Raw genomic sequence first — 13,140 nt, 5'->3', positions numbered from 1 at the left:
CTTATTTGTTTAAATAGATTATCCTCAACTTGGATAAAACCAATTTTTTGATCTATTTTCCACCTGGCCTGTAATTGCCCGTACTGAAACCACGTTTGAACTGTCTTCTCCTCTTTTAATACCTCTAAGGATTTTAGTTGTAGTGCCCCCCTTTCCAAAATAAGAAGCTGTCTATGTTGCATTATAGGGTTCCCGAGGCTGAAGATGAAAGGAATGTCCACTCACGGATAGCTGAATCAACCAAAGTTTATTGAGCATCCAGAATTAACATGAGAACCAACAGCCAACTTATTAATCATGAAACATCATTCTTATAGTGTTTTCAGCTTCTTTTAGCTCTACCTACTTTACGTGTTATATCATTATTGGCTAACAAGTCTCCAAGGCACAATAATTGGTTAGTCCTTACATCATTGGTGTTCATGAGAATGTTCACGTTGTAATAGCTAAGTAAATCAAGTGTTATCAAATGAGTGAATAAAATGTTGCAGGTTATACTTTGTATCATCCCGTGTCCTCAAACATCCCTGGGAACACTGCAAGAGCAAAGAATAGCTGACAAGCAAATATTTTCTGCAGATTGCTGCAGTTTCTACTTACACGTGTAACCTCAGTTCTAAGGACCATTCAGATGATTCACTGTAAAAGCCCTACATTTCCTCGCTTTTTGTTTTTAATGACGAAAAAAGAGATTTTTCAAGAGCATGCATTTAAATCACATTCAAAGTAGGTGCAGGAGACTTGCGAAACATGGCAAAAAATGAAGGAACACATTGCATACAGCAACAGCAAAGTATAAGTAATACGATTATGTTCACACCATAGAAAAACAATTGTTTTAACCAAGAAATATCAGGTAACCATTTAGTTAACCAAGCATAAGGAGAAAATTCATCATGTACATTATTTTTTATAGAAGCTTGTAAATTAACTAATTCATCTTCAATAGTTCTATTAAGTGAATGAAAATGCACAGCACAAGCACGTTGACCAATTAAAGTGCAAAATCCACCTTGACAAGCTAGCAAATAGTCTATAGCAAAGCGTTGTTGAATTAAATCTTGATTAAGTTCTTCAATTTCATTTTGCAAGTCTCTAATAATTGCAGCAGTAGCATTAATAGATTTCTCCAATCGGCATGTGAGACCTAAAATAGAATGTCTATTTTCTTGAGCTAATATTCCTGGGTATGATCCCAAAGAAATAGTTCCAGTTATTGCTCCAACTAATGCACGTCCAAAAGTAGGCAATGAAGAAAATTGAGTATCAATAATAACTTCATCAGAACATTTTGATCCCAAGGCTGCACGTCTTTTTCTAGTTGGTAAACTTCCATAAACACCCACTTGTACAGGTAACGACAAATATCCAATGGCAGCACATTGATAGTTCTGAGGGTGTACGTTAGTTGCATATTTGTCAAAGAAAAACCACATTGCAGGATCTTGTAATTGCCATCCAGCACAGATTGATCCACCTGTTCCAGTATTAGAAAAGACAGTTTGAAAAATAGGAAAATTTTCAGGATATATTTCAGGTATGGTGTTATGACCTTGTGATGTTTTAATAGTACCCCATAACCAATATTTCTGAGTACAATAACTATAATTTCCTACTTTATCTAAAATACGTTTAGCTTTTGAGTAATCAGACCATTGATTAAGCCAATTATGATGAGCATAACAACAAAAATCTAAGCCTCTAGTAAATTGATTAATGCGAATATACTTCCATCTAACTAAATTTAATTCATTTGGAGGAGTAGAAAATAGCCAAGAAGAGGAAATATGTTGAAGTTGCGAAACAATGAAAGCAGAAGAATTAATTAGATTAGGAATAAAAGCAACTTGACCAAGAGCCATAGGAGGTTCATAATATAAAGTTATATTATGACCATGAATCAAAAACATATATTGAGCATGACGAATCCAAAGATTAGGACTAAGAGGAAGAGCAAGAGTTGTTTCTGAGTTAGTAGAAACCAGAAAGAAAAAGAAAAAGAGAAAACAACACATGAGAAAAAAGGATTTTTTCAATTGATGTTGATCTTCAAGGTGATTCCAAGGCAATATTGGAGGACTTGCATCCTTGGATGTTTCATTTGTTTTTCCATAATAAGGACGAACACACCGGTCTGGAATCCACACAGCTTGCTTTGTTTGCAAATCTTCAACTGCAGCGTAACCCCGTTCCCAGGTTATAAGTTTTGTAGGTCCACGCCAAGCAGGATCAGGAAGTTGACGAAAGAGCACCAAAGGACGTGCCACAGGATACTGAATATGAAAATGTAAACTCACTGGGAGGTCTGAAAAGGAATCTAGAAAAGTTAAGTAATTCCATGCATAAAGAGCAATAGAGATCAAATTTTGAATTTTTCTCAAATTGAATGGACCAGATTCAGATTTTACCAATTTAGTTAATGTAGCTTTGAATGTACGATGAGCTCGCTCAATTATAGCTTGCCCTTGAGAACTGTAAGGAATTCCATGTATCAATTGAATGTTCCATTGTTGACAAAAAGAATTAAAGTCCTTGCTAGTATACACACTTTACTTTTACTTTTTACTTTTGCCTTTATTTGTATGCCGCCCTTTTCCCTAGGGGGACTCAGGGCGGCTCACAATTCAAAAGGGAGGGGGAAACAACAAACAATAAACAATACAGCATATTAAAAAAGAAAAACGCAACAATCACACAATTCGAGTGGGGCTATAATCTTAAGGACCATTATCAGTTTTTAATTGAATTGGTCGTCCCATTATGGAAAAAGCAGAAAGACAATGAGACATTGCATCAAAAGTGCGCTCATGTCTAGCGGCAGTGACCCATAAAAAATGAGAATATGTATCAATGGATGCATTTAAATAAGTGTATGGTTTAAAGGTAGCAAATTGTGTGACATCCATTTGCCAAATTTGATTAGCCTTTGTTCCTCGAGGATTTACTCCCATAGGAAAAGGAACAGCAAATTGTTGACAAGAAGTACATCCTCGAACAATGTCAGAGGAAGCAGAAGAAGGTGTTATTTCAGACTTAGATTTAAGATCAAAAGAGGAAATTTCTTTTTCAGACAGTGGAGGAAAAATCACAGTAGTAGAATGTTGAGAAGGAGGGGATGATAAGAAAGAAACAGAATCTTCTTTCTGACCAAACATTTCTACAGCATGCCGACACAAATGCCAAGCGTGCAAAACCTCTACATCTTTCCTAGGCTCAGAATGCAAAACCTTGCCAACTTTTTCCCAATCTGACAACTTCAAAGAGCCTTGTACAGGATAGAAAGGACAACTTAAAGCAATTTCACGGACCAGCCGAAAAAGAGCCTTTTGTGACACACATAACTCAGACTTCTTAAGAAGATACCCCAACTCATTAACATGCTTCCTTTGCTCTTGAGAAAGCGAAGATCCCATACTTACAGAAATCTTATAAAGTAAGATTGTAGAGCCCTTAGGCTGATGACGTCTGTCCTTCCCTGGACGAAGTATGGGTCCCTGTTCGGGCGCCAAAATGTTGCATTATAGGGTTCCCGAGGCTGAAGATGAAAGGAATGTCCACTCACGGATAGCTGAATCAATCAAAGTTTATTGAGCATCCAGAATTAACATGAGAACCAACAGCCAACTTATTAATCATGAAACATCATTCTTATAGTGTTTTCAGCTTCTTTTAGCTCTACCTACTTTATGTGTTATATCATTATTGGCTAACAAGTCTCCAAGGCACAATAATTGGTTAGTCCTTACATCATTGGTGTTCATGAGAATGTTCACGTTGTAATAGCTAAGTAAATCAAGTGTTATCAAATGAGTGAATAAAATGTTGCAGGTTATACTTTGTATCATCCCGTGTCCTCGAACATCCCTGGGAACACTGCAAGAGCAAAGAATAGCTGACAAGCAAATATTTTCTGCAGATTGCTGCAGTTTCTACTTACACGTGTAACCTCAGTTCTAAGGACCATTCAGATGATTCACTGTAAAAACCCTACAGTCTATAAGTAGTTCTATCCTGTTTTTGTGCTATATTCATATTTTCAATTGCATGTCTAGGAATTGCCCACATGAGTATCTTGTCATTTAGTTTATGTCGATATTTTTTCCAGACCCGCAGTAACGCATTTCTTAAAATATGACTTTTAAAGTTTTTGTCCAGTTTTTTGTTGAATAACAGGTAAGCGTGCCAACCATATACCAGATCATATCCCTCAATATTCAATATCCTATCATTGGTTAAATCGATCCAATCACTAATTACGGATAATACCACTGCATCATAATATAGTTTTAGATTGGGTAATTTCAAACCTCCTCTCTCACGTACATCTTGCATTATTTTCAGCTTTACTCTCGGCTTCTTTGCTGCCCATACAAATTTATTGATACCCTTCTGCCATTCTAATAGATTTGCATCATTTTTGAGTATAGGTAACATTTGGAAAAGAAATAAAATTTTTGGTAATTGTCATCTTTGGTTACCTGAAGCTTTTTTAGAGCCTCCTGCATGGCCTGTTTAACCTTTGGCCTAGCTCCTCCCACTGCTTCTGGACTTGTTGCTGTAGCTCCTTGATCGATGGCAGGTAATTGTTGAGGTTGTTGCATTTTAGCTTGTTGCTCCATTCGTCTAGTAATCATACAGCTAGGTCTTTGTTCCATAACACCTTGCGCTTCTAAGAGAGAGAGATGATCCATCTTATCTGGTAGTTGTGTGGTTTGCTGTCTGTCTTGTCCTTCTTGTGGTCTTTCTCTGGGTCCAGATGGTGCAGGATGTCCGGCCTTCAAAATATTATAGTAAAAATCTCGGGCTTTCCATACGGAGTTGAGACGATATCTTTGCCTATCAAATGTAAGTATAATGCCGAATGGTGCGTCCCATCTGTACTGTATCTGATGGTTTCTAAGTTCTTCAACTAAGAAAGCATAATCTCTCCTGGCTCTTAGCATTTGAGGTGGTATCTCTTTCAAGACAGTCAGTTCTTGACCCCCAATTTGTAGCTTAGTTTTATAAGACTCTTGTAATATCATGTTTCTGAGCTCTCTTGTGGTGAAATATATAACAATGTCTCGAGGGAGCTGCTTCTGCTTTGCGACCCAAGAATTAACGCGATAAACTTTATCGATTTGCCAGTCAAACTTAGCCCCCGGTCTTCCCAACAGACTATCAAAGGCTTCTGAAAGAATCTGTTTCAGGTTCTCCTGTTTTTCTTCACACAACCCCCTTACTCTTAATGCCAGTTCCATTTGTCTGTACTGTATCATAATAATTTCTTTTTTAGCATTTTCAACTTTTTGTTGCACCCCCTCTGTTTTCGATGTCAAATTAATATTAGCTTCATTAAGATCCTCTAGACCAGTGGTCCCCAACCCCCGGTCCGCGGACCAATGCCAGGCCGTGGAGTACCTGGCACCGGGCCGCGCAGCGACCGGGGGCCATGATCGCTGCAGCGGCCGGGGGCCATGATCGCTGCAGCGGCCGGGGGCCATGATCGCTGCAGCGGCCGGGGGCCATGATCGCTGCAGCGGCCGGGGGACATGATCGCTGCAGCGGCCGGGGGACATGATCGCTGCAGCGCAAAGGCTCCTGGGCCGTGCGCAAAAGCTCCTGGGCCGTGCGCAAAGGCTCCAGGGAAGAGAGCCCCGCGCAGGTACGCACGTGTGGCCCAAAGCTGACGTGTACCTGCGACCCTGCAGACGTCTCCCCAGTCTCCCTGCGGCTCTACAGAAAACGCCCCCCCACCCCTGCGCGCGCTCAGCGGGCCACGGTAAAATTATCAAAGGCTGACTGGTCTGCGGCGATAAAAAGGTTGGGGACCACTGCTCTAGACTATCTTCAATTCCGGAAACATGTTCTGTCAGTACAGTTACGAGCCCCAACATATCATCTCTAATTTTAGCAACTCTGGCATCAATTTTATCATACAACTCCTCTTTAAGTTCTTTTATCTCCTCTTTTATCTCCTCTTTTATCTCCTCTTTAAAATCTTTAAGTTTGTCTTCCACTTTAATTGTCTGAGTGTTGAGAGCCTCATTTAATTCCCTCAAGAAAAAATCTTTCGTTAGTAAATCTCCAGTAGGGGGCATGGAGAGTGGAGGCTGCGACTTTGTGCCAGGTATTGGCGATGTGCTTCTGGGGGCTGAAGGAGGGGGTATCTTCAAATTAGGATTTGGTTTTGAGGCCATTCCAAGTTTTATCTTCAAGCAATTAGTAAAACTCCACTGGCCCGCTATACAGCTATGGAAAGAGGTACTAAATCTCCCCTTTATTTTGAAATTTTTGAGGCTCCGTAGGACTTTACAAAAGGTTTCAGAAGATAAACATTGTAACGAGACATTTCAGCATACTCATCGCGATTTTAAGTGTCTCTATATTAGCAGAGTTAACAGAAGAAAGAAAGTCTTGCAAAAGTGAAACTAATTAGTAAAACTCTGCTGGCCGGCTGTGAGGCAAAGTAATAAATCACTCCCTTCCTTTGAAGTTTTAAAGCTCTCTAGAGCTTTACAAGGAGATTAGGAAAATAAACATTGTTACGGAACAATTCAACAAGCTCGTCACCATTTTAAATGCCTCTTTAAATAGCTAGATTAACGGAAGAAGATCTTGTAAAAATGAAGCTAGGATTTGAATAAACAATTAAAGTTCTCGCATACGAGTTCTGCTCGTGTTAAAATCAGATAGTTCAAGCCTTGTTCTGAGTGGGAGGATGCTTACTTTGTGCTGCAAAAGGCAGCTTGAGATCCCCAGCGCGGATACAGTTCTGCCTTCAGCTGGCCCCCCTCTCTTCGCAGACACAGAAGCTGCAAAGATCAAAAGGGCACTTGCACAACAAAACTCCTCTCCTTCCCTTCTTGCCCGAAGAGTAAGGTACCTGTCAGATGTCTGATAGATGATCGTCTAAACAGATAACGTGACCAGGAACTCAGGAGCAGCTATGTTAAGCTGCTTCCATCAGTAAGCTTTGCCCAGGAAGCCCCCAATCTTTAGCTATTTTTGATGTAGAGGCAAGGAATATGTTGGTTCAATTTCATACAGTTTGCTTGTTTTAAGTGTTCTGACATGATCACGATGCATGCCTTCCTTATATGATAGTCAGGCTGCTGTAGAGGACTCTGTGTGTAAACAACAAACCTAAAGTTACTGCATAACATGCCAGCTGAATTGCCAACAAGGAGTATATCATACTGTTAAAGATGTAGGCTGTATGCTAAATGCTTTCTAGGTACAATATAAGAAACTGATTATAATATTTCAATACCTTAAGAATCCAAATATCCAAGCGACTACCACTTTCATTAGGGACCTGTCCAAGTACTAAAATCTTTAAGGAATCTATTTATTTATTTGTTATGCCCAACTAATTAACCGAAGAAAAACACAAATACATTGAGCAGCATTAACTGCACACTGATAATAATTACTAAAAAAAAGAAAAGGAAAAAAAAACCAGTCTAGAATATTATAAATCAAGCTTCAAAATGCTTAACTATATTGCTGGAATGTGTTCTTTGCCTTTTGGTTAAAAAAACCCTCCTAATATCCTGACAAAACTGAGATAACGTGAATCCATTGCTGTAAATCTGGTACTGCATTAATTTCTGACTCCCTTTCAGTCTTGTTTGTTAGGCTTGTAAAAAACCTTTTCTGTCTTATATTATGAATTGCATTTGCATTTGGTCTCCTTTTTCTTTGCCCTTACAAAAAAGAGCAAAGATACCAGGAACATCCATCTGATCCTTTGTCAAAATGGCGAAAGCAGCATCAGAAGCTGCAGCCCTTCCATATACCCACATTGCATTGTGACACATGTACAAAAGGAATGATGTGTGGCACAACAGCACAGTCCTATTTTCCTTGCCCCCATCCCCTTTCCATGATTTTGGAAGATGCCTTTGAAGGAATAATTTTAATTCATAAAGCCGTATTTTAATTATGCTTTTAAAATTTATTATTTTGTTTCTGTGCATTTTAAACATTATATTGTTAGGTAACAAGGCAAACAACGGAACAACACAATAATGGATTCTATCTAGAAATACTTCAGGACTTTGTATTATATTCCCTTTTCTGTAATTCAGATGAGAACTTTATGTTTAGTTTGATTTGCCATTTAAAAGCTACTTTTCTCGAGAGAACAATTTGCTTAAAAATATCTGTGTTTAAAATACCCTAGTTTATATTTTAACATTTAATACTTTTTGCTAAAAGTTCTATAAAATACAATAAAAATATTTCAGCGTAAAACGAATCCCAGTTCAAAGTCATGTAAAATGTGGTTATCTTCCAGAAGTACATTGCAGATCCTATAAATCATACTAAAAATTGAAATTAAAAATGACATCTTGCACCCACCTGACAAGGTGAACTGCAAACTTTTATTTCTTTTCACTGAAGAAAAGAACCCTAACTCCTTTTCAAGTCCTGGTGCTTTTTTTCCTATCACACAAGGTATTTTTCCTTCCTCCAGCCTCTTTGTCATTCATAATATACTGTATGTTGAAAACATCAGTCAAATCAGTGTATTCAGGGGATAAATTGCTATGGAAAACAGCCCCATATTTTGGAAACAGAAGTATGTTTAGTCAGAAATAAATTCTATTTCTCTCGCTCTGGAATTATCAACAAATTAAAAGTTGGCAGCAACAGGGGATTATTTTATAATATATTTCCCCTAAATTCTGCTATTACAACAGTATTTTATGAAACACATAACATTTCTTCATATTCGTATTTCAAGTTGTAAATTGCTTCAATCTTAGATTCCTCCCTCCCCCCCTTCTGTTTCTGGTCATATCCGCACTACAAGGTCACTTCATTTAAAGAACAACCTGCCAATATATCTGGAACCCACACAACAGTCAATGATGTTCTCTACTCAGCCCACAGCCCACTGCCAAAGTGACTGTTCCCCCATTTTACTGCTCTTAGTTTAAAGTTGTGATTTCTGGATGTGTGGGTTTTCTTAACTAGTTTCACTGCTTACTTTCTTCTAGGTAACTCCTACATTAATTGGCTGTTTCTTGCAGTAACAAGAACAGCCCTTCTCACAGTTCAACAGTTGCCACTCTGGGGCATGATTAAGAAAATCCTCTTTCTCTATTTTCCAGATTTGTGTTGATAATGTCTACAACAGCTTCACCTAGCATAGCAGTTGTAATAGTTGACTGACTTGTAGAAGGTCACTGGTTCAGAACCCAGCATAACTTTTTTAATCATTATTTTTCACTTTCTGTGCTTCCGGCTTTTTATCTATTTGTATTTTTTCTTACAATCAGTTCACTAATGCATTGCTGAAATGCTACATTTTTTTTAAAAAAAAACAGCTCTCCAGATAAATACTGTGCTAGGTGATCTGCAATTTTTATTTATTAGGCCTTTTGGGGTTGTACAGTGAAACTCTTTCCTATGTGAGAGTAAAAAGATGAAATGATGAACAAGTAAATTGACTTTAAGGGTCAATTTTTAAAAGTACTAAATCTATTTACTTTAAAGTAAATAATTCAGGGAAAGCAAAACAGTAATTAACAACAAAAACAGGAATATTTCTGCCTTGTTTCGAACCATTGCCCTTCAACAGATCAGGTAAGTGCTACAACCATTATTTTACACTATTATAATAGCAGTAGAAAAAGTCAGAAAAGTATATTTTAAAATTGGTTGCTATGTGGGCACATATGTCTTTTCCATACTTTAGTTTTGTAAACAGCATTATTATTTTTTATAAAGAATACATTAAGATCAAAATGAAAATGATTTCACAGTTGCTTTTCTGACACAGAAAGTTGAGCGGTCACTGTACAAGGGGAAACTGTCCAATGGACAGGTCATAGCAGTCAGCAACCTGAATATCTACTTGACATGCCATTGATAAGCAACTCAGACTGGTAAGAATTTTCTTAAAAGGATTTAAAGTTTACCTAGTATCAGCCAAGGCCAGTAGCAACTTAAAGATGCAGTGAGGAAATGTTCTCCCTTTCCTTTTCATTATACAAATGAAGTTTTCCTTTAATATATATTCATTTATCTTTTTAATCTTTTTTCATATTACTCATAAAGTTAAAATATTATGTTTTGTATGTTAATTTTCTTAATACAAATAAATTTCTGACCTGACATAGTAATTAATGTGGATGCTGTTTAAACAAATATGGAATTTTAGGGTGGAAGGAGAACTCAGTTAATGATAATGGTATTATATTTTTTAATATTCTATACTGTGTTTTTATTGCTTATAAGCTGGTTAGAGTTGCCGTAAGTAAGCAGCCATATAAATTAAATAAGTAAATAAGGAAGGAAGGAAGGAAGGAAGGAAGGAAGGAAGGAAGGAAGGAAAGAAAGAAAGAAAGAAAAAGAAATAATGATATTAGATATAAGAAGATAAACAGGTTTATTTTTCTCATACTGAGATATAAATACTAGTGGCTTTTTTAGACAGCAGGATGACTGTCTTCTGAACTGAGAAACTAATTAAATCAACTAACTAAAGGGTCAGAGCTGGTTAATACTTAAATGGGTTATCCTGGTAGCTGAAATATATGTTTGAGGAAGACCATTTCAAAACAGGTACTTTACAGTTGCTAAGAAAGCTGCATGTTTATAACTGTACAGTCACCAGGACTAACATTTGACCTTTGCTTTTCTGTTGTATTTTTATATTGATGAAACTAATAAGAAGAGACACCAAACTCAATCCTAGATTGTAGCTTGCAAAGAGCTTCAATTGAGCTTTTTAAAATTTAATTTGACAATAGTCCATTATTCTTTCATCCCAATAAATGATAGCTGTAAACCAGCAGCCATTAACCTTTCTGGTTCCACAGACCAACAGTAGTGATGGCAGTCAGAGGAGAGAGGAAATAGTTTTGTGCATGCCCACTGCTTGCGCAATGCAGCTTCATGTACTTGCATGCTTACCCACTGCTTGTGTAGTCCAGTTCCAAATGGGCTTTGAGCTGGTACTGGACTGCAGACTGGTGGTTATGGACCCCTGCTCTAAACTGTCTTGAGCCAGGTAAGCAAACTGTTCCAACCTGGAGAAGAAATAGAAAACCAGAAGAAAATAGCCACAGGGAATAATAGAACTAGGTGTAGATGAGGATTCATTTTGCCGAATTATTTTGGGAGTTGATATCAATGTGAGTCTTGAGTCATGCTTTGTTATACTTGTTGCATGTATTTGGATAAATATTTCTGCCTGAGGATTCTTGGTATTTCTCTTTTTCTTTTTCCCACTGTCTTCAATTCTCATTAGTTTCTTAATCCTAATCTAAATAATAAAAAACTTGTACTTTCTGTGATGTGCGGTAAGATTTATGGCTGGTGAGGCACTGACACAGTGGTGGGTTTCAAATTATTTTAGACTTGTGGACTTCAACTCCCAGAATTCTACAGCCAGGCATGCTCAGTTCCGATTTAAAGCAACAGCATTTGTTTTTCTCCTTTGCAAAATAAGTTTCCTTCTTTCTTTTTCTTTTTCTTCTCCCTTCCCCTCCTTCCTCCCTCTCTCCCACCCTCCCCCCTCTCAAACACACACACACAGAGAGACAGACAGAAGTTAGATTGGACTATCTCTCCTACCCCTTTCCCTCTCTCACTCAAACACTCTCTCAAACAAGCGCGCGCGCACACACACACAGACACACAAAGTTGGATTGGAGGGAGTCAGGGAGACCACAGGAGGAGGCAGGAAGCCAGTCAAAGAGCCATACTGGAGCACACACACTTTTCCCCAGCCCTGAAAGGATCCAGCCCAGCTTCACTGATTACAGGTTTGAAAAGACAACGTGGATCTGCCTGCAATCAAACTACACTTGGGGAGGGAGAGCACTTCCCTCCAGTCTTTGCCCAAAGCCCTGCACCAGGAGGATGAAGTTTGAATTCCTCCTCCTCCCGACCCACACGTACCTTTTCCAGCTGTTTCAGAGAGGATTTCAACTCTGCTCTTCCCTGTCATGAAAAGAAAAAAAAAGTAAAAGGAAAAAGGCAAGAGGTGAGGTCAGGCTTAGCTAATTGCTGCCAGAGTCACTGTGGATGACTCTGCTTAACTGTTTAAAAAAGCCTCTAAAAAAGCACCCTCTACAAGAGGAAGCAGGAGAACGACGTGCCTCACCTACGTCAGAAATTTTTAGGCTTTTAACCCTTGCTTAACTCTGCTCGAGTGATCATGAAACACCTAAAGTCAGACTAGATGAGGCACATCGTTCTCCTGCCTCCTCCTGTAGAGGGAGCTTTTTAGAGGCTTTTTTAAACAGTTAAGCACTAAGCAGAGTCATCCACGGTGACTCTGGCAGCAACTAGCTCAACCTGACCTCAGCTCTTGCCTTTTTCCTTTTACATTTTTTTCTTTTCATGATGACAGTGGTGAGGCTCTTCCCCCCCTGCCTCCCCTGGCTGCACGTCACTGCTTCTGTTCAAATTAGCATCTTCATTGTGCATGGGAATTTAGCTTTTCACACATATTGATAATAAATGGATGTTTAGATAGGAGAATTTTCTCTTTTCCTGAATAAAAGAGTGATAAGTGGCAGCATATCTAAGAGTTGATTAATGTTCCCAAGGACTGTGCAAGGGTGTAACTGTGGGGAAAGAGCTTAAAGGAAACTAGACAGGCCAGTTTACCACATCCTTGTGCATGGTTCCTTCCGTGCATACTCCATTAGCTTTATTTTCAAGATAGATTTTCCATTAATAGACTCCTACATTTGTGGGGAGAAGTTCTGGTATATAAATATCTATATCTATATCTATATCTATATCTATATCTATATCTATATCTATATCTATATCTATATCTATATCTATATCTATATCTATATCTATATCTATATCTATATCTATATCTATATCTATATCTATATCTATATCTATATCTATGTATATATATATGTATATATATATGTATATATATATATGTATATATATATGTATATATATATGTATATATATATGTATATATATGTGTGTATATATATATATGTGTGTGTATATATATATATGTATATGTATATGTATATGTATATGTATATGTATATGTATATGTATATGTATATGTATATGTATATGTATATGTATATGTATATGTATATGTATATGTATATGTATATGTATATGTATATGTATATGTATATGTATATGTATATGTATGTA

The 13,140-nt window shown here is 37.6% G+C and overlaps 1 protein-coding gene across 1 annotated transcript; it reads right to left on the bottom strand.

Moving 5' to 3' along the window:
* Nucleotides 1-483: 483 nt before the first annotated feature.
* LOC148043648 (uncharacterized) lies at nt 484-2,491 on the bottom strand. Its single transcript, XM_087725020.1, has one exon. The coding sequence runs from the start codon at nt 2,013-2,015 to the stop codon at nt 711-713; it is 1,305 nt and encodes a 434-aa protein (XP_087581146.1). The 5' UTR covers nt 2,016-2,491; the 3' UTR covers nt 484-710.
* Between the last annotated feature and the right edge of the window lie 10,649 nt (nt 2,492-13,140).

The sequence above is a fragment of the Thamnophis sirtalis genome, unplaced genomic scaffold (assembly GCF_051295495.1).
Source record: "Thamnophis sirtalis isolate CommonGarterSnake01/CBP01778 unplaced genomic scaffold, rThaSir2_p1.2 scaffold_11, whole genome shotgun sequence".
Classification (NCBI taxonomy): domain Eukaryota; kingdom Metazoa; phylum Chordata; class Lepidosauria; order Squamata; family Natricidae; genus Thamnophis; species Thamnophis sirtalis.
This window is presented reverse-complemented; position numbering and strand designations above follow the sequence as displayed.

Bases quoted from the DNA above. Each gene is read 5' to 3' on its own strand.
- LOC148043648 (XM_087725020.1), bottom strand. From the start codon at position 2,015: ATGTGTTGTTTTCTCTTTTTCTTTTTCTTTCTGGTTTCTACTAACTCA.